The sequence below is a fragment of the Calypte anna genome, chromosome 9 (assembly GCF_003957555.1).
Source record: "Calypte anna isolate BGI_N300 chromosome 9, bCalAnn1_v1.p, whole genome shotgun sequence".
Classification (NCBI taxonomy): Eukaryota; Metazoa; Chordata; class Aves; order Apodiformes; family Trochilidae; genus Calypte; species Calypte anna.
In genome coordinates, this window is record NC_044255.1 from 20,283,479 (window position 1) to 20,306,016 (window position 22,538).

General features: G+C 42.4%; 1 protein-coding gene across 1 annotated transcript in view; it reads left to right on the forward strand.

The window, feature by feature from the left end:
* Positions 1–22,538, forward strand: part of SPATA16 (spermatogenesis associated 16) — a 93,912-nt gene that overhangs the window by 43,521 nt on the left and 27,853 nt on the right. Inside the window, 2 exon segments of the mRNA XM_030455799.1 lie at positions 7,575–7,659; positions 21,174–21,321. Coding sequence (XP_030311659.1) covers positions 7,575–7,659; positions 21,174–21,321 — 233 coding nt within the window.

Here is a 22,538-nt window from a genome sequence, read left to right on the forward strand (position 1 = left end):
TGAGAACAGTGCTGGCACAAGCAGCCTGGATAATCACATTTAACACAGCCTACCTATCAAGCTGAGATCCCCTGAGATTTTTCTATCTGAAGTACCACCAGACCAAAAACTTCAATTCAGAGACAGTCACAGGTTAGGAGCAGAGTCAACTGTAATTTAAGCATCTCTCAAGTTCTCCTGGGGGTAATTTTCACTAGTGCAGCCCAGTGTCAGGAGAGGAAGCACCCGGTACAGTTTAAATGCAAGGACAGCTGAATTAATTCAAGGAGTCTGAAATGCCCCTGTCTGCATTGCTTCTGAGGTTTGTCAGCTGCATAGCAAGTCCTTCAGGAGAGCATCTGATAGGATGCCACCATGTAGAGTGCAGCCTGAGGCCATTTGGGATCGTGAAGCTATCCCAGAAAGACCACCTTGGGGTCACAGCATCTGCAAATGATGAATTCCAAAGTGCTGCAACCACTTTCACTAAGATGTCAGCTAGTAAATATATTTCTCCTATATGGGTATCTCTGATGTTAGGAGGCTGCTCTTTGACAGGCAGAGTAAAGATTTAAACCTCAGAAAGGAAAAAACCTATTTCAGTTGAAAGACAGTCTTAGCCCTTGAACAAATGGGCATAAATGCATTATATATGTGTGTGTATGTATATATACATATATATATATATATATATATATTTCCTGTGGATGCTATCAGGAAGATTTAGTCATAAGAAGGCATTTAGGCTTAGGATCAGCCTACTGGAAGCACTTTACCAAAGGACACAGGGTCACAGCTTGTCAAAAGATCACTTAATAACCAGAATGGACGGTTCAAGAAAAAGAGTCCTGGGCTCACTTGTGTCACAAAACTGAGGAAATCCTCCTGGCTGAGGAGACCCCAGCCTCCCTGGCAATATAAAGACTGCTGCCTTAGGGCCAAAGATGAGATGAAGTTGTGAAACCTGTGCATCCTTCAAGTCACCAAGCCCACCAGCTGTGACCCCACAGCTGCCTGCAACACATCCTCAGGAGAAGGTCTGTCCAGATGAGCAGTAAGGCATGAAAGCAATTTTTCTTCTTTCTTGTAGGCTACTTCTGACACTGAATAGCCTTGCATCAGTAGTAAGGTGAAAAATGGCAGCTTACAGAAAAATACAGCCAGCTTCCTGCTTTGAAACTGGGGTTTTAAGTATAGAAGGGATTTTGCCCCCTTTTTGTCATTAAACTGCATAGATCTCATCTTTCTGCTAATCAAAATGCTGTGCTGATTTAACAGTGTCACTGTGTTCTGAGAAAACCTTAAGATAGCTTTTTTATCACCAGCTAGAACACTAGTGATTTGAAATTAGTTGTACATATGTAAGGGAAAACAAACTGTCTGTCCCTCTGCCAAAACAAACAACTCATATTCATCTGACTGCATAGAGTAGGGGTAAGCAATCCTCAAGAAGGAAGAAGTTTTAGCATCTTAATAGCTGTGCTACAGCTGACTCAGCTTTTTAACATTCATAGTTTAAAAAAAAAATAACATAATTTGGATAATCCCATCAGCTGAAAAGCAAACTAGCAGTAACCCTCAGTCCCCTGTGTGAATTCAGGTCTGCATCCCCTTTTAGCTCAGAATTGAAAATGCAGTGGCTGAAAGGTGAATGATTTGGGTTAGTTTGTGTGCCTGGTTATCTTTTACAAAGCACACAGTTGCACTATGGACAGGTATCAAAGTAATTGGGGCTGGGAGGTGTCACCAGCTGCATGCCCCGTGCACACATCTGTGCAGCCTGCCCTTGCATCCTGGCTTTCCTCTTGGGGAAAAAAAATAAAAAATAAAAAATCAGGAGCAAAATTTATATTCTTTACCCTAATTGTTTCAGTTTTACAAAACTGATTTTAAAAAAAAAATCCAATTCTATAAAAAGAAGTCAGTTGTCATAGCAACAGCCCCCCCTCCACCTGTCAGCACTGCCAGGGTCCCTCTGGGACCTCATGGTTCACCAACACACTGAGAGCTCTCACAGCCAAGCAAGGGCTTTTTCACACCCTTATTTTGGGAACAGAACCCAGGGGCTGGCCAGAGGTGGGGGCTGCCCCCCTTCACCCCATGGTGCTGATGCCTGCAGTGATGGTCCCCAGGGGGAGGGGTGGTGGGGCTGGGCATCTCCATGGTCATGGTTTGGGGGATCAGGAGGGGAGTGGGGCTCCCCCTCTGCCAACAGGGATGTCAGGAGGAGTCCAGGACTAGGAAAGCAGCAGGGACTGCTTGTAGCCCTGACATGGAGAGATCTGAGAGCTGCTGCTGTGTTGAGGAGCTCCATCCTCCCCAGAGCAGTGCATCATAAACTGGGTGGAGAGGAAAGCTGCCCTGACAAGTGTTGGGATCAGTCAAAGCCTGAAGGAAAGTCCACTCGGCTTATTATTTAATTTGACACCAACATATGATGTTAGTCTGGGGCTAAAATTACTGGCCATCATTTCTGTGCCACACATATTATTCTTTATCACTTGACATGGCCCAAGTGTCACCCAATGGCTCATTCAGGCTCAGTAAAGTAAATCTGAACACTGACAGTGCACAGCATGGTTGTAACCCAGGAGCATGAGGTACAAAGAGATACAAGAGAGCAAAGCCAGGACCACCTACAGACCAGAACAAGCACCGAGTGTCCCTCTGAAAGTTTCATGCCATCCCTGCTATAAGCAGCTCATCCTATTTTTCCCATCCCTTTGAGCAGCTCCATGATGAGGTTAACACAAGCACAGGGGCCTCCCACACCTCCTGGGATCTCTTCAGCCCATCCATGCTGCCTGCTTAACGCACAGGAAGCCCAAGACCTTACTAGGCTTAGCAGCCTGTTTTCTTGAGCATCCCCTATCACTTTCAAAGACTTGTTCCCTTCCCTGTGTTTCACTCAGCTGATATTTGTAAAGCATTCTCTGTGTCCTTACATGAAAGTTGCCATTAAACTAGAAATATGTGTTACCACTGCACAGCAATCTCAATACAACACAGAAAGCTGTTACCTGCATGCAACCATAGGACAGATAATAAAAATAAATATAATAAATGTATTCCAAATACAGCTGCCATTTTCCTTGCAGGAAATTTAGTTTTGCTTTCTAGCAATGGGCTAATGACCCAGATCTCTGAGGTCCCTTCCAACCCAGCCAATTCTATTCTATGATTCTATGAAACTTCAGCAAAGACAACAACATACTCTGTCACCGACCTGGCAGGTTGGTCTAAAAGTCTCCAGATGTCTGCATAACTCAAAGTAATGAGTTTATATTTATTTCGGGAAAATGGGGATGTTAAAAACAAACTGTTATTTTGTTCACTTTTCCAACAGGATAATCACAGTAAAAGTACAACTTGCTACTTATTTCACTAATGAAATTCATTTTCCTTCTCTAATCCCAGAAAGAAGGTCACCCAGTACTTCATTTAGCATCTCAGACTCAGAACTATTGCATTAGACAGCTCAAATACCCAGCTGTCTGCATCACAAATATTAAACTTCCTCTTAAAATGAAACAACAGAGATACACTTACCCTTTCCCAAGTGCAGATCTGAACAGGGCCAACATCTTGTGGGAGAGCTTGAGGCCATCTATTAGTACCACTTACTGCAGGTCCAGGTGAGATCACTTGGAGTAGGGAGCAAAGGTAATTTTCTGCCACTTATCAGCCTCCTGATATCATCTGTGATGGGGGCTGAGCAGCATAAAAGAGTGAAAGTTACTCTAATGAGCCAAGGCTGTGGCTGCTCCTGAAGCTGAGCCATCTGCAGAGAAATCCTCCTCTGCCCGTCAGGATTCCTTTTTCTCGTCTGCAGCTCAAGGGGAGCAGTCAAAGCTTAAGGAGCTGACTTTGAGTCTTGCCCTTATATTTTTCCCAGTCTTTAAAGTGGTAAATGAACACACAAGCATATAGCAACAATGCTGATTTCTTCCCTTCTTTGGCAAGATAACACTTTGGTGTATTCCAGAAAACATTTCCTACAGCCCTACCGCCCTTTTTCTTGCCACAGGGTTGTGAGGCAGCTCCGAGGGATTGGGCTATGCACTGACTGCCAGAACCACCCCTGCCATTCAGCAAGAGCCACCTTTGGCCCTTTTTTTTAATTATTTTACAAGTCCTGTGCATGTCTGGAGATGTGCTGAGAGACACAGTTCGGGATCTGTGGTGTGCTCTTTGCTTACATGTATAGAAATATAACTTATTGTTCTGCACCACCAAGTGGCCAGATTGAGCAGATATTGCAAGATACCTTTGGATTCCAAACTTACTACATCAACACAGATGAGTTTGCTCATGCTATGGAAGTTCATACTGACCAGAACTAGCAACTAGGAAAGATAAAATTCACATAAATCTCATGTTTGAGGGAAGGAAGCATCATTTTCTCTGACATTCCCTAAGATGTGCTGCCAACACTTCAGTTCTCTTGGCAAACAGAGCTGCACCCCTGAAGCTCAGGTGTCTTGTATTTTTAATTAGTATCTCAAAACTGGTGGATGGTTCTGTAAATATGAGGCAAATATCAATGAAGTGGTTGTGTCAGAAGTAGGAAGAAAATGTTTTTTGTCTTTATCATCAGAGTTTAATCTAAGTATCTTCCAGAACTGTAAAGAAACCCCAACCATGGTATTTCATCCCAAAAAATGCATTTCATGCTCCAAGGGGGAGTTATTTTCCCGTTCTTTTGCACCTGATTATTGCACCCTTGTGCTCAGGGGTGTCCTGAGTTGGGAAGGGAGCTTCAGAGTCGGTTTGAATTTCATTCCTCATTTTCTTATATTTTTGCCTCAGTTTGGGGAAAGCAAATTTCTCCCCCATTAGTACACTGAAGGAAAGGGAAGCATCACATTGGACAAGTGTACAAAAATATCACAAAATGTGTATTTTAGAATTAAGAAGGGCCTTCCAAATACCTGTGTCACTTTGTGAATTTATCCTTGGGGGCCTTCAGAAAAACCTCTCTGGTTTCAGCCCATTTGGGGCTGGACACAGGCCAGCCACACAGAGCCTTAATGTTTGTGTTTCTTTGGAAAGTGGAATTTTCCAAGTCCCTTGTAAGCCCCCAAAGTCACAGTAGCAAAGGTCAGTCCTGACCAGTGTGTGCTCCCTGATGGCCCAGGAATTGAGAATTAAAATTGGGATGGAGAACCTGAAGGGCCCAGTGGGGCTTTGTGTATGGGCCCCTCTATTCCTGATGCCATGCACAGAGGTAGGGGAGAAACCTAGCAGGGGGAAGAGCAGATGTTGAGAAACTAAACACGGATGCTTGGAATGTAAGTGTGCTTCTGATTATTTAAATAAGAACAAATCCAGAAGAAAGAATAAAGAAGAAAGGCTTTTGTCTGGAGTACAGCAATGCCTGGAGACTTCTGCCATGATCAGAGCGACATCGTGCTGAGTGCACTGCAGAGGAGATGGCACCAGGAGGACTCAGACACCAAATAAATAAATCAGTCAAATGTGGTCGTCCACATTTTACAGCTGATGCTGAAAAACTGAGAAAGATGAAGTGGCTGGAGAGAGAATTGATTCCAGATTTGTCCGTGGCTCTGGGCACATCTCCACCTTTGGTAGCAGGGCCACGCTGGGAAAAGAAAGGGTTGGCTGGCACCCAGGAGTGGGAAGTCACAAACTGGATGTTGTGTTGTGCTGCCAGTGGGATGGATCTTCACTTTGCCAGCCCACAGCCTGCAGCAGGGATGGCAAAGCATGCTCTGGGTGTCTGTGTCCCCAGCTTGATTGTGTTTGACCTGTGGCGGCCCTTCCTCAGCATCAGGCAGAGATGGGGATCACACTGAGGGTTAAGGATTTGCCAGTCTTCATCTCTGTAATTACAGCAATTCAGGGGTGATAGAAGAGGATCCCAAATTGTACATGACCACTTGCAAATGTCCTTTGACTCCAAAATAGACAAGGCTTTAATACTTGAGAATTGTCTACGTTTAGATTTCAGTCCCTTCTTGATGACAAGGTGGCCACAGGAGGCCACCACTGCTCACATACTCTGCTAGGGACCAGCTACTGCTATGGGAGCTTTGTAAACCAAAAATACAGAATAATGTGAGAGATTCATTCAAAGTCTTCCCTCAATTTTTTGCCACATGATTGTCTCCCTTCTGCACCTCAGGACAAAGTGAAGGTCTTTCCTCAAAACCATCACCAGGTCCATCAGACAGTTGCTGGATGCTTTGCTCACCTTGTCTGCTTCATCCACAGGATCCATATGTCATTCCTGGCAGTAAACCTTGGCACCATTTGGAGTCAGAGTTTTCCCAATTATTTTCAAGGCAATGAGGATCTCATCCTCTGTGCATTCTGTGCCAGCTTGTCTAAGACTGTTCAATTAGAAACTGCTCTTTGTTCTAGTGCAGTCAAGAGGATTTTTGCTGATGATTTGAATGAACATTCCATAAAGCTTATGGCTACATCCAGTCCTTATCAGTAGAATCCATGGATTTCTGCAATTGCTTTTCTCTCAGTGAAATTAATGGGAGATGTGTGAGAACATATAAGATTTAGTCCTTCTTTATAACAATATGTTACCCCTTGATACTGGGCCTGCTTTGAAATGTTTATTGTGAAATCTGTGTAATTTTGGTTATATCTCAGTAAGAACATAATATAGCCTTGGAAAGTACATCCTGAAAGGGTATTACGACAGGATTGGGATTACTGTTTGTGAGACACTTTTAACTAGGGGGAAATTTCAAATTCAATTTACAGTAATGTCAAAGCACAATTAATATATAGGCAATGATAAGGGGAACATGCAGAAGTACACATTGATAGCACTACATCAACAAATAAACTTTTGGTGCTGGTAATTAGGTACACAAGATTATTATATGTTTAATTGACTAAAGTGACAATTTAGAATTACATCTAGTCACATTTAATTGGATTTGGAATCTCTAGAGGAAAGCAAACAGAGAACAGTGTGGAGAGGCAGCCATAAAAGCAAAGCGATTTTCCAAAGTCTGCTAAGACTCTGCATTAATATCCATTCCACAATATTTTTTTTTTAATATCCCTCAGTCCAGAAAGAGCAATGCAATGATTGTCACAGACAGTGGGAGTACTAGAGCATACTGGATGAGGTAGCAAGAGAGCTGATTCCTTTTAGTTTGGCTTTGTTCCTTTTTAAAAAGATATAGTTTAATCAAAGATTAACTGTGGCTGAGTTTGTCACAGACAAGTGACAGTCTCAGGATGCCAAGCCACAGGGTGTTACAGGTGTGGTTGCTGTCCTAGAAGGAATGGAGTTCCACAGGAGATATTTCACCCACAAGCACTGTAAAGCAAAAAACACAAATCAAAACTGAAATATTTAATAGCAGGCGTTAAATACTTGCTCAGATTAAAATATGGAGAAGCTATTAAATGAAAGTGGGGGGTTCTTTGCTTGCAGATAATTTAACTAGTTAAAAAAGTTTACTAATGCTTGTCTGGACAAAAATTGACAGTTATTAATCTTTTGATACAAACCTCATGTTACATTCTTAATATTACCTCCTTTAAATACTGCTATATACACCCTCCTCTTCCTGTACACTCATTTATTCTGCTTTGCTTGTCAGGAGCGCCATGATTGCTGACCATATATACTGGCTGACAGGAGGCACTGAGCAGCATACAAGCAAGCTCATCAAACAGTATTGGCAGGTAAAAATTGATAGCTCAATAAGGAAGGAGGTACCCATCTCACTATTAAGACCAAAATGAAAGATTGCTGCTTAAAAGACTGACGACAAAGGTAGCTCTTGGGCCTATCCATCAACAGGACTCTGTGTAGTGCTACAGTATTTATAATGAAGTAGATTTTCTTGGACTAATTTTAAGGGCAAAATTCAAGGTTGTTAACCCTTGGCTCATACTTCAATTTTATGGACTGCTATAAAACTTATTCTGGGTACTGTATAGTCCCCTAAGCTATTTTTTGTGAAGTCTGCCTACCTGAGCGACGCTTTCCTCTTGCAATTTGCACGGTACTAATCTTCTGACACCTTTCCAAACCCTTCAACCAGAAGGGGAGCAAAGAATGGCTGTAATGATTGGTCTCAGAGGAAGCTGAAGTGCTCTGTGAAGGATGGGTAGGCAAGACCCCAGGCTACAAAAATAACTTATGTGGGGAGTAGACCATTGACTTCAATGAAACTTCTCTCCCGAGTGATGCTTATCTGAGAGGGCTGTTCAGCCACATCAGCATAAATTGAAGTTTAAGGACACCTGCTTCTGCTCTGCGGAAGGCTCTCACACAGACCTGGATGTGAGGGGATGCTGGAGCCTTTCCTGGGAGAGGATTTCTGCTGCAGGAGCTTCTCACTACCAGTGGTATCCCAGCCTTCACCTCCCTGCTTCCCATGCAACCCAAGGATGTTCCAGAGTGAGCTCAGCGTTTGGGCCTCAGGAGGTGGAAAACCCTTCTGCCTCCTGGACCTCAGGTCCTCCTTGTCCATATAAGAGATTTAATGATTCCAGGAACAAGTTATGCCCCTTGTGATGCAATTTCAGAGCCTGATTCTGATGCTGTTTATTTTGGCTTGATTCTGTGAGAGCATCTGTGACATCTCTATATGAAGCAGTGCAAAATATGTCTGACAGAAGCCTGAGTAATAAGATCAGAATATGGCATTTTATCTTCACTCACATGGTAAATTCTTCCTTCATAATACTATTATTAGTTGCTGTCTTATTGGTAAAATGGAATACATCTCAGTCCTGGGAGCTGCTGAATTTCAGTACTGCTGTGAGTGCAAAGTGCATCTCATTCAGAGAATTACCCACTGGGGTAGTGTTTGCAGTGCCTGTGAACTTTCTTGTATGCTTTCCAGCAGAGAATTTCTTCTATACAGAACAGTTTGATTTATTTTTTTTTTCCCATTGGGTCAGACTCATTTAAAATCTTGAGCTCACAAACAGGTTCTATGAAGGGGTCATTTTTTTTTTAGAATACTTTTTATTTTTTCTTAAGACTGGCACCCATTGACTTCCCTTCTTGATGTCAGCATGTGAAGCTTCAAAAAATAAATCTTTAAAGGAGGAGCTGTCATAGCTGTCCTCTCCCCCATGGGTTCAGACTGTCCTGCTATGCAACAGGGCTGAAAAAAAAGCGGAATGAAGGACAAGATTCAACACGGTGCCTCCTCTTGGAATCTAAACCAGAAGCTGTGGTTGCACTAAAATGGGAACCAAACCAGAAGTGAGGCTATTGAATCACCTCCAGCCATTACCATCATTTCTAGATAGAATGGACCGAGGATTTTGGCAGTGCTAGGGATCTTGTCCATCTCTGCTTCACTCCTGAGCTCAGAGTTCATGCCTCCCTAGACCCCTGCCATACCAAGAGCCATCACCCTCCTGTTTGTGCCCACTCCTTCCCTACATTTCTGCTTAACCCCAGCCACTCTCATCTTTGTCTGCAGCAGCTTTGAAACGTCAGTAGAGCCCTAACCATTCTCTTGATCCCACTCTGTGCTCAATTTTCACTGGGAGACAGAGATTGCTCTGCAATTTTGTGCCTTTTGTGTGGATGCCTGAGCGTGGGCTGGCTTGGGGACTCAGCCCTATCTCTGTGCTGACACACAGAGCCAGCAGGGTGCCCAGTATCACTCCCACAGAAGTTAATACTTAAAGAAGTATTGATCATGAAGATATATCCCAAGCACCAACCTTTTCCTTCCTGGGCAGATGAGTTCTGTGCCCTCAGCACCAGGGGTGACTTCAATGTCACTAGTGCACACAAGGGACAACTCTGCAGGATGATGTGGCTTCTGACACTGCACTGGGACTTGCCACCACACAGAGGCCAAGCAGAGGTAACATCATCTCTTTTTTTTTCCCTTAATATCCTCTCTCACAGTGTAAAGCTGAAAATAACTTGTCACGACTATAGATGCTCATGTGCCTTTGTAACCAAAGCAACAGCTATTGATGCATGCTCTCCTTGCTAACTACTCCTCTGCCCCAGAACTCACCAGCACTGCCTCACAACCCTGAGCAAAATTTTCTGAGGAGGAAGGGAATAGATGGTGAACAGGATGGTTTGGTTTTGCACTTTTGTGAAGGAAGATTTTTAGATAAGACGTGTCACTTTTTTGCTTCGTTCATTGGGTCAGGTATATAATCTTCTGGTGTGTCACTGACTACTTTTGGGTCTGCTTTTCATGATTCTTTTAACTGCTGGGAAAGGTTTTTCCTCCTCACAGCCTGTCTTCTACTTCTTTCCTATCTTCAAGATGCTGTGCACACCACTCAAATCCTTCAGCTGATGTTTTTTCTGCAAAAACATTAGGCTCTTAATTCACATCTGTGTAGTGGTTGGTTTTTTTTTAATTTATCCTACTTCTAAATCACTGTTTTTTTCTCTCCTGATCTATTCCTCATGCTCAGAGCAGTCTTCATCTTCTATCTCCTTTGGTTTTCTGCTCCTGATTTTGGTTTTATACTTTCCTTTTAGCTGCTTCTATCCCTGTCACCAACTGCCAGGAGTATTCTTTCTTCAAAATTCTCTTAAAGCATCCTCAAATCACTCCTCTCCTCATTATTACATTTTACATATTTTTTTCTTCCTCAGCAGAGATCTGTTCCATGTGACCCTGTACATTCTCTTAGGCTCACTGCCAGTTTTGTTCTGTCAGATTTATAAGGCCAAGTGGGCTCATATTGATGAATTATCCCATTACTGCATAGAAACACCCCAGGACTGCACCCTTTACTTTCCTGTGTTGGTGCCAAAAGAGGAAAGCAAAGTCAGCTTTTAATAAAGTTACCCAATCCCAATTCAAACATTTAATAATAGAATATTTACCTTAAATCAACTAACAGATGATTTCTAGCATGGTCATTCCCAATTTCTCCCCATAATAACTGGGATCTTACTTGTCCAGTCTAAACTTGCAGCAGTTTGTATTACACAGTCAGCTCTGAAAACTTTAGGATCTTTGGTATATGTACCTATGGATCATGATCAAGGCAACTTTAAATATTCTTTTTGATTAGCTTTTTGATTAGCTTTCTTTGATTATCCCCTCTAAAGTAAATCATCTATTTCTGGATCCTCTGTACAGTGGTATGTAACACCTAATGCTCTGTGTTAGTTTTGAATATTAATACAGTCTTCCATTCCACTCTGAGATAAAGGTATAATGCTGATGAGAGGTGAAAAACTCATTTGCAGTTGGGCCTTTTTCTCTCCTCAAATATTTCATTCCACAGATTGAAAATATACATTCCAAGTTAACATATAATCAAATGGATAGGCTTTTTTTCATAACCTGCTGCAGAATCTTCACTGGGTGATTTGTGTGTTGGCTGTTAGATTAAAAACAGGGGCGTTAAATAGAGTTCATCACAATAAATAATAAAGTGAAAGCTATGAAATCTAATACAGTAGATATCTTCAGAGTGGTAGCAGTAAGACAAAGTTTAAACTTAGTTGTCACCATAGTCATGTAAGCTACCCAGCATTTATTGTCAGCATGCAATTTCTCAGCTGACAATAGCAAAACAAACACTAGACTGGAGATATTTCATCCCAGAGAAGGAGTCCCTCCCCAGACTGTCCAGTTTCACTCATACCTTTGTAAACTACTTCTGCCAGCTAAAAACTGTGCAATATACTCTGGATGATTCATTCCATAAGTAAAAATATATCACGCCCATAGCACAAAGTCTAAAATTCCTCCATCAAAACATGAACTTTCCAAAGTCACAGCCTGACCTCACCAGTACCTGGCACAGCCATCTTAGAATATAAATACCTTTATTTAGCTGATTTATCATTTTCTCAGGCTTAACTCATTAGCACACTACAAATCCAATTGCTTTTATTTTTCCATTCTGAAAACCAGGGGCCTGTGTTATACCAGTGGTTCAGCATCCATTAGGCACTTAAATCAAAGTCAATCCCATGTAGCCAAAGTCCCACATGAAATGCACCAGCAACCCACACATTGCAGAAACTATTGGGACCTCAGAAAGAAGAGATTTCAGAACTCATGGGTTCACCTCTGTATGCTTCCAGAACCATCTCTCCTAAAAACCTTCATAATGTCACAGCTCAAATATAGACCTTTAGTTTGCACTGGAGCAAACTGGGCTTTTAGCTTTAGTTCCAGTTCAGTTTTGGCCAGGATTGCAACCATCACAGAGCTGCTCTTAGCACACAGAATACACTGGTTCTGTGGCTGCTGCACACAGAGCTCACAAACTTGTGGTTTTGTGAATCTCTCTTCCAGCTAAACTCAATATCACAGAGAAAGTTTCCATAGCATTGGCTGCCACAGATTTGGCTATTCAGTCATTTGTTTTCCTCTCTTGCTGCTGTTTTGAACATCAAGTGCTTCCATTTAAAAAAATAAAAAGAAAAAAAAAGAAAAAAATCTGTTGCCAGCACAGAGCAATACACACATCACACAATAAAGCAAACACTACCCCAGCCCTGCAAGGTGCTGAACACCTACAGTGCAGGGATGAACACTGTCAGCTCCTTTAGAGCTCAGCTTTATCTCACACCTTGCAGGGTGACAATCCAAGGCAAGAAAGTTAAAAGGAAAAAAGCTCTTGGTAACCAAAACCTCCTCTGCATTCTCAGCTGGTGACAAGGCCTGTCAGCAGTCCTCAGTGCTCACGCTTGACCCATGTCCTGCTCTGGAGCATGAGGTTTCCAAGCTGGCAGCAGCAGGGATGCTGTGCAATCCTCCAAATGGAATGACTGATAGGAGCTGACAGGCAGGCTCTCTGGGCAGCCTGGACACCGTATCACTGTGAGGATGTAGTTCTCATTAATTCTGGAGACTATTTTAGCAGATCATGCTGTGCCACACTTCACTGCAGAAAAGTCCCTTCTTTAATCAAATCTGGGGGAAAATCCCATTGAGGCCAATGTCTGTTGTGTGTACAGGCAGAAGAAAGTGCTTAACATGTATCAGCCCACATTGTCTCAGAGGTCTCTGGAGGTTGTTGCTGCTCTAAGAATTAATTTTGAATTTTCTCATGTCAGAAAAGAGAACATTTCTCTTATCCCTCTTCATAAAAAAACAATAGGCAATCCTCCCTCTTCTGTGTCTATGGCCACTTTGAAGGACAACACTTGTCTTGAAGCACTTTCCATTTTCTAGTGGAAAATTGGAAGGTAATGGTTTTCCTCATCCTGCATGCTAGAAGAACAAAAAGATTTTGGCCCCTAAGCAGAAAGATCAGTTTGTTCTTATAACAATGCACTGACAGCAGCTTCTGATCAACGCACAAGTTTCCTACACTCTCATTGCACCATGGCTGAAGCAATTAGTTAGGATTAAAATTAGTGACATTTTTAAGGGCAGAGAAGGCCTTTTCCTAGGTATGCCATGTCAGGCATTCAGTCTGGCTTTGGAATGCACTATTTCTAAGGCATAACTCTCAGCTGCAAAAAAACAGCTTCATTCTGCAATCAGGTACACCAGTAAAAATATGGAGTAATTGAAAACAAGGTTGAGAAGGTATATAAAATAACATAACAGAGAGTTTCTATCATGTTGTTACTGATTTGGGAACTTTATATTGCTGCTGTTATTGCTGATATTTCCATTCTAGAAACAATTCTGCATGTACAAACCCAAGGAATTGAACATTTTTCTTCTATTCTTTCCTCTTCAATAATACCTACCTCCACAGATTCTTCTACCTACTCCTATTTTTCTAGTGCCAGATCATTCATGGGAGAATAACTGTTGCTTGAATCATACTTATATTTACATGCTAAGAGAAGTAATTAGTTTAAATGTCACAATTATTAAAACAGATGGATTAATTGTCTCTAATTTCAGGGAAGATGGATTTATTTAATACCAGCTGAATGTACCAGGCAATGCATACCTTGCTGTACTTGGTTAGCTGTTGAAATCCCAATATGAAACAAAATCCCAACCCAGTTAGGGATTTAGCTGTTAACAGAGGCTCATAAATCACGTCTCAAAGATGCTCAACATGAACAACCTGGCCAGCAAAGCTACAGACCTTTTAAAAAACCTACAGGGGAGCTCAAAAGTAATGTGCATATTCCCCAAGCAGAATTCTCGATTCATTCTGGCTTTTACTGTGTCACAAAGAAGAGCTTTAAAGTTTACCAAGGAAAACTAAGCATAGAAAAGGAGTCATTTTCTGCTGTCCTCAGGCCCTTATTGTTCCTTTCAGTTGCAAAGGTCTTTAAGAAGTTGCACCTTCATTATCCTCTTTTTCTTTTTTTTTGGATTCCATCTCCTTTCTGTGGGGAGATGAAGCTACAAGCAGGACCTTGTGCTGTTCCCAGAATCATCACTACTTATGTAGCTTTCCATAGGCACATCTGCTGGTGAATAACTCCAGAGACATCACAGAGAAAGAGATAAAGTCACTTTTCAGGAACATCTCTATACACAGTCATCCTGTCTTCTACTGAATTAGCAGCCATTCAGGCACATAAAGTAGTTTTGCTGTTGCAATGACTCAGGCATGAGTTTTTGCTGCCCCCTTGAATAGTGCTGTCCATTTTCCAGGCTAACCACATCAGTCACCATCTCTGGCTGTCTTTTCTTCACATTGAAGTCAAGTTCCCAAAAGACAGTGCTAGGAAGGACTGACATCTCCTTCAGTTGGTTTCTATATTTTAGTTTCCTTTACATTTTTTTTCCTGATTTTCTGTTTGAGCTAAAAGCCCTGAAAAGCCACTAGAGAAAGCATCCCACATTTCTCCCAGGGGCATTTCCTAGCCAGATGGATGTAACATCCAGGTGTCAGCCACTAGTTCTGAGTCCATTCCCATAAAGCACTCAGTGATGCTCAACCTTTAGCTCTATCTGCCTGAGTTAAGATGTCTCTCTGAGCCCAAGCTACCAAAGTTGTCCAGCTGTGCAGTTTATAATCCCCTTTCACACACACAAAAAAAAAAACAAACCAAAAAAAATCCCCAAAACCAACACAGACCAAAAAAACCGACCAAAAAAACAAACAAACAAACAAAACAAAACCACAACCAAACAAAAAACTCCCTGCTGTTTAAACTGTGACCCACTCCTGACATAGCTGGAGCCATATGGAGCTGGCCCAACACCTGCTGAGGATTTTCTGATGGCAAAAGCCTTCTCCCAGCACTGGCACATCCATCCTCCTGCTCAGAGCAGTCAGTGAGTTGTCTTACTGGAATTAGTGTATTTCTCACCATGAGAACTCTCTTGTCCTTTGAAAGGTGCAACATTAACACACTGGGTTCAAACTGTGGGTTTGGCCTCTTGCCTCCCTAAGAGGATAAATGGCCCATTCATGGGGTTATCCTATGATGTTTCTGTCACCTGTCAATGCCCTGGATTTGCAAAGCAAATCCAGCCCATTCCACTGGCCTCAGAATCCTTCCACCATAGCAAAGAACCACTGAACCCTTCACACTTACCCCCACCTTGAAATGCAAGGGTACAAACCACACTTGACATCAAGTGATACAAGAGCTGAGGACAACCATGGCACCCCCCTTGCATGTGAGTTTGTGAGGCTGCAGAACAGGCTTGAAAAGAGCTTCTCCAAGCCAGAATTGACTGTCCACATTTCTGCTCAGTCCCTGCCTTCCCACCTGCTGGAATTACAGACAGGGAGCTTCAGGAGCATCCTCCAGCCCTTCCCACACTCCAGGTATTTCAGGGTTTTTCGTTAATGAATGGTGATCTCTCTGGAAGGGCATAAAACATGGATTTCTTTTCTCCCAAAACATAAAGAGATACTTACTGGAGTATCAAAGAGCTCTTGAAGCCTAAGGTAACCCATCTGCAGTACCTCTGCCTTTCAGAAGTCAGCAGAACACAGGGATCCATGGCTGTGCCACTCCACAAATCCTCTTTCAAAACAGACTGCACACAAAATAACTCCCAGAGACTTAAATGTGTTAATAACTTAAGAACCTAAATAAGCTGATATTTGATGTGACCTACATTAATGGAGAGGCATTACATGGCAGATAAGTAGAAAGTTCTCATCTATTGTGTAACGTCTGATTTATTCATACCATAAATATATTGAGGAAAGGATATGCTCTGGCATTCTCTCTGCTTATTTTTCCAGCAGGAAAAAAAAAAATAGAAATGATGTAAGAAGATCATGCTGGTGAGAAGATATTCATATCACAACAGCAACAGACTTAGTGGCTGGGCTGCCAGCTACTTCTTTATGGTTGGAAAAATATAGAGAAAAGCACATAGGTTGCACCACAGTGCACCCATAATTCTAACTACCAGCCCAGGAGCAGAAGCAGTTCATAGAAGAGGCTAATGGCTTTACCCTGACTGATATCATTGCATTAATAAAAATCATCAATAAAAGCATCAATTCCTGCTGTAGTGTAAATGAGACAATGGCTGAGTGTGTACTGCAGCTGCAAGATAAGGCACTGGAAAGATATCTAAATTTTTGGCTAATTCTAGATGTCAAGATAATTGGATTTTCAAAATTAAACCTTTCTGTAGTTAAAGAGGATTAAGGTTAGGGACTGTAGCAGGGAAAGCTACTGTCACTGTTATGAAGAATTTGCTGCTACAGTGCCATTTTTCTTCTGTGTCTGCTCCAAGCAGGCAAAATAGTAAGAGCTTCATAAAAATATTGAAGTGGTTATATCATTTACCATCAGAAGCTGGCAAGCAAAAGCTTTGTTTCTTGTGCATCTACCTATTCATTTTATGAGCTCTTAAGGGAATTCTAGTGGATGTTGAAAGGACAACATAAGATTGTTTAGGTGAAATTTTAAGTTTTATTAAAAGGTCTGTGAAATCTAACACTAGCAGTCTAACAGCAGAGGTAAGGATATTGCAGGGGCAAGGTACTTAAAGGAGTTTTGGGTGTTGGATCAAATGGATGTTTAAAACCTTCCTCAGACAGGAGTGTCTTTGGGCTTTTTAATCCTCACTATAGCACTGTGCATGCCTCAAACCTTGAGAATGCTTGTGTTTCATGAAAGAATTAATTGCTATTTTAATAGAAGTTCTGACAATATAAATACTCCTTATAACACTGCCTCCAGATGGTTTCTCTGCAGATTCTTTCTAGTTCCCCACACTTCTAAAATAGGGCTATAAACCTCCTGACATAGCAGAGCATGAGTCAGCCCCATAACTACAGAAAGAAATCTTCCCTGGCATCAGATTTCTTTGCAGCCTCTTCCTGAGTGAGCATCTTTCCTGAAGCAGTAGATTTTGTCTGCTGCCAAGGTAAACTTCCATATTGAATGGGCTTAAATCCTTACATTCTGGTCTGCTGTTAGAGGAGCTCTTTCTTATGGGTTAAGGCCATCTCAAGGACTTAACTTTTGTAACTGGTGAAATTGGATTTTAGCACCATGTGATGAGATATCACTGCAGAGCTCACTTGCAAGATATGCACAAAAAAAAAAAAAAAAAAAAATCATCTTTACTTATCATCCCTATCCATTAACTACTACTCCTATACTCATGGAAGAGCCTGAGACTGCATCCACTCTGAGGCCAGACCAGCAGCATCCTCTCCAATATATATGAGAGGACATTGCAGAGAGGACCTCTCAGATAGAAAGACACCAAAACCCATGCAAATGTTATAATCATAGAATCATAGAATCATAGAATTAGCCGGGTTGGAAGGGACCTCAGAGATCATCTAGTCCAACCCTTGACCCACCGGAGCAGTTGCTAGACCATGGCACTGAGTGCCACATCCAGTCTTTTTTTAAATGTCTCCAGGGACGGAGAATCTACCACCTCCCCGGGCAGTCCATTCCATAGCCTAATCACCCTCTCCGTGAAGAAATTCTTTCTAATATCTAACCTAAACCTCCCCTGGCACAACTTAAGACTGTGTCCTCTTGTCTTGTTGAAGGTCGTCTGTGAAAAGAGTCCAGTTCCCACCTCGCTACAGCCTCCTTTCAGGTAGTTGTAGAGAGCAATGAGGTCTCCCCTGAGCCTCCTCTTCTTCAGGCTGAACAGCCCCAGCTCTCTCAGCCTCTCCTCATAGGGTCTGTGCTCGAGTCCCTTCACCAGCCTGGTTGCCCTCCTTTGGACCTGTTCCAGGACCTCTACATCCTTCTTAAACTGAGGGGCCCAGAACTGGACACAGTACTCGAGGTGTGGCGTAACCAGCGCTGAGTACAGGGGAAGAATCACCTCCCTGGACCTGCTGGTGACGCTGTTTCTGATACAGGCCAGGATGCCATTGGCCTTCTTGGCCACCTGGGCACACTGCTGGCTCATGTTCAGCTTCCTGTCAATCCAGACTCCCAGGTCCCTTTCTGCCTGGCTGCTCTCCAGCCACTCTGTCCCCAGCCTGTAGCGCTGCATGGGGTTGTTGTGGCCAAAGTGCAGGACCCGGCACTTGGCCTTGTTGAACCTCATCCCGTTGGAATCGGCCCAGCTCTCTAGTCTGTCCAGGTCCCTCTGCAGAGCCCTCCTGCCTTCGAGTTGGTCCACACTTCCTCCCAGCTTGGTGTCATCTGCGAATTTGCTGATGATGGACTCAATCCCAAGAAGAGTTGCCCTGTCCCCTCTGCAAGGACTCTCTTGAAAGTCCAGTGGAGCCCTTGCAATCTTCTCCACCCTGTGACTGTCTTGTGAGCAGTTGCCCAGCATGCAGTACTATAGATGATGGTCTGTAGGCATCCCTTTATCCTGGACACATCCAGAAATATGGACTTCAGTGCAAAAAGGCTCAAGCAGAAAAATCCATAGGGATTTCTTCGTCCAAAGTTTTCTCCTCCAGAGTTTTTATGGGCTGAAGTTTTACAACCTTCAAGACTTTACCCCATAAAAATCCAAGAGGATAATAAAACAAATAGCATCTATGTCCAGGGTCAGTACCTTGGGGGGAAAAAATGCTCTTGGGTAATAATAATGCCTCCAGTAGCAGTATTGACCCAAAAATACCAGTCTGGTCTGTTCCTTGTTGGTTGACATTTTACCATTCTTGCCCTCTGAGCCAGTCACTCTTTGGATGCTATGCAGAGCAGCCATGGGTCCGTGGCCATGCAGAGCTACAGGAGTGACTTTGAACTGTTCTTGAGGATGATAAAAGCCAAAAGTGAAATCTGCAGGCAGAACGTCTGGTCCAACCACTCCTGGTTTCCATCTCAGTGCCTCACACATTCCCATGTACACAATAATCCAGGCAATGAAATGTCTGCCAAGCTCTAGAAAACCAGAATGCTCAATATCTCACACAAAAATAAGGCTGACCTAATTCTGGGCCTATATTTACACATGATATTCAGTAAAGCTTGAACAAGTAGGCCTCTGCTTTTTTAAAAATGTCCCTTGGAAAGCTCGATGGGCACCATTGTTTTGCAACTGATCCTCTAAGGGCCCTGAACGCCGAGATAATTAAAGTCCATACAAATATGAAAACCTAAAATCACTCTTCTATAAATCAGTGCAGACTGCTAAGTGTTCCCACAGGGAAGAACAGGCAGGGATCCATCCATAGGCCCCCGAGCTCTTGGCAGGAGGACACACTTGCTATTTTCTGGTCTGATACTTTCAGATCTGTGGCATTAACCATGAATAACACGGCCGTGGTGCCTGTGGAAAGCTGGAAGTCCTCACCAGGGGAGAATCTGATTGCTGCCCTAAGTGGCTGTGGTGCTATTACACACATTTGAAGCTTGTTAATTTTCCAGGGCTAAACAACTGACTGCTCCCATTCCAATGAATGCAGGATAAATAATAATAAATATACATATTTATAATAATATCATGCATATTTAATAATACTTAATAAATATATATTAACATAAAACAAGTGGTTCCCACTGATCTCCTCAACATCCAGCCAGAATAATTGGAGTAAGAGTACTCAGGGTGCACATATGGCAGCTCACCCCAATACCTGCTAAAAAAAAAAAAAGTCACATCATTTCTACATTATTTCTGCACACCCCATCCCAATAGACACAATAGCAATAAACTGGTGTAAGACCATATCAGAGGACCTGTGACCTAAAGCCATTAAAGAGAAGGACACAGATACTTGACTAATTGGCACTCTCAGCCTCCCAGCCTGGGTTGGTGGGACCAGTGCTCAGCTCCAAATGCCTTATGGAAGCACTCTGCATCTTGGGTAATTAATTGTACATAGGTGGAGGATAGACTTGAGAAGAAAAGTGAGGATTTGTCAATAAAACACTCAGCTAGTCCCATAATGATACTTTCTGTGATTCACTTCAGTGTCTAAGGTGATCTGGAAGATTCATGCAGCCTTGTTAAATATATATATTTTTTTTTTTTTATCTCATGCTTTTCTGCCCATCTCTATTAGCCTTGTGGTAGCATTGTCACTATTAACCCTGTCTGCACACTTGCCAAGTTAATGAAGCCTCAGCATTCCCTGTTTCCAGCAAGGACTGCCTGTGCCAGGAAGACAGAAACCTTTGTTAGCAACAGATGCAGCCAAAGCAGTTCTGAACATGATCTTACCCAAAGCCCAGCCCAGAAGGACCTGCATCTCTTCCTCCCTTGCCCTGATGGATAAGAGGACCAGGAAAGCTGGTCCCAGGCTGGGACCTCCTCCTGGCAAATCCAGCACCAGTTCATTGGGATCCACTGAGTGTAAAATCTGCCTCTTCCTCTACAAGCAGCACAATGCATCATCTGAATCATTTTTAAGGGCTGGCAAGGTTCATCAGTTTCAGGTTGCCCTTTGCACAGGAGTGAATTTTGCTCTTCACACAAATGATGTCTAAATGCAGTATTTTAAGACTAATATTCCATATAGACACAGTGTCTGATTAGTGGCAACCCAAGGGGTAATACGAATGCTTAACACTGTTTAACCATCTGCCAAGGACTGAATAAAACCTTCAGATGAAGGATGTGACCTTCAGAGAGCATGGAATCACTTTTTCTTTTCGTCTAAAAGATAATTTATCTAATAGATTTCCCCTCATTGAAGACATAGGTTTGCTGCACTGAAAACTGTTTACAAATGTTCTTTCTCCATTAAATTGATTTTCTGAGTAGAGATAGGCAGTGTTTTCTGGAACTAATTTGAATTCCCATCTAATTAATATTCAAGACCAAAATATGTTATCTTTGCCTGACTGTGCAGTTATTAAAGGGAAAATATAATCTGTGAAAGTAATTATTTTCATTTTTCCTTTTTTTTTTTTTTTTAAATAGCTCTTAACCAACATGAAATCTATCATTTCTGTGCCTTTTTAGGCGATGCATGAAGAAGCCATGGTTAGAGAAGTGTCTTTTTCAGTGATGTACACACCAATTGTGACAAAAGACAAGGCTGACAAAACTCAATTGCTAAAGGACATGTTTGCTAAAAGGCATCCTGGTTATGTGGAGCACATATATACAGGTAACAGCAGAATTCACATACTCTTAAGCTCTGTATATTCTGACAGACAGAGTTTGAGAGAATCTGGAACAAAAGCCTTTCCATTTCTACACACTGGGAGGAAAAATTAACTTCTGAGATACGCTCTGTGATTGCACATGATGTAAGAAATCAAATCAGTATGGAGGCAAAGCAGACTTCAGGCTGCAAACCCTCATAAAAATTATTTCTATCCATGAAGCCTCATGTTTTAGCTGTTGAATTTCATTATTGCAACTGATCTTTTGATCAAAGATGGATTTGCAGTTTATTGTGGTGACAGCAAGACCCGTGTTCATCCCTAACACTGGGGATTTCCAGCGGTCACTGATGCTCAGCCCTGCAGCAGGGCCTTCAACTTTCAAAAATACCCTCCCTTCTGTGACTACTGATGGACTGAATGCTACCTTTGAGAGGACCACACCTGCAGGGAAGGGAATAGAAAGCCAGATTCCCCTTTTTGAAGACAAGTAGGATCAAGAGTCAAGAAATGCATTGCAGAGCCCATTGTCAGCTCCTGGCAGAGTGAGCTCAAGTAGCATCTGCTGGAGGAAACAGATGCTGGTGAACAGAAGTTGTGAATGCTGGTGATCATTGGCTTTTTTCAAGAGGAATGGACATTTTGGTAAAAGAGAAGCAGAGGGATAAAAGACATTTGATACTATCATTAACCTGGTGACCTGGAGTGTAGTTGACCCTGATAACGCTTGGCTTTGAGTTGGTGATTGAGAAACATAAGGGGAAAAAAACATTTCTCAGCTTGAATGCTGGAAAGCCTCTATCTTTGCCACACTAAGCAGATGTGTAGCTCAGCCCTTACTGCCACTTCCAGCAGGGTGGTCTGGAAGGCTGAGATGCCCTCAGTCCCTATGAGAGTTCCAGCCTGATCAGAGATGACAGCTCAGTCCTTGTAGCACCCCTGAGCCCCAGCACTCAGCAAATACATCAGGCTTCCAAAAAAAAAAAAGATACACACTGTGTCTTTGAGGAGGAAAAGAAAATCTATTTGGAAAACACAAATTAAGAATTAGCAAACCAAGTGTTTACCACAAAACTGTGCAAATATTTAACACGAGTAAGCTTGTTTTGTTGATTCTTCTTTTGCTTTGGGAAAGCAGGATAAAACTAGATCTTGCCTTGCAAGCTGCAGACCACTCCTTCTGGGTTTCTGGCAGAAGCTTTGGGGTTGTTCAAAGAGA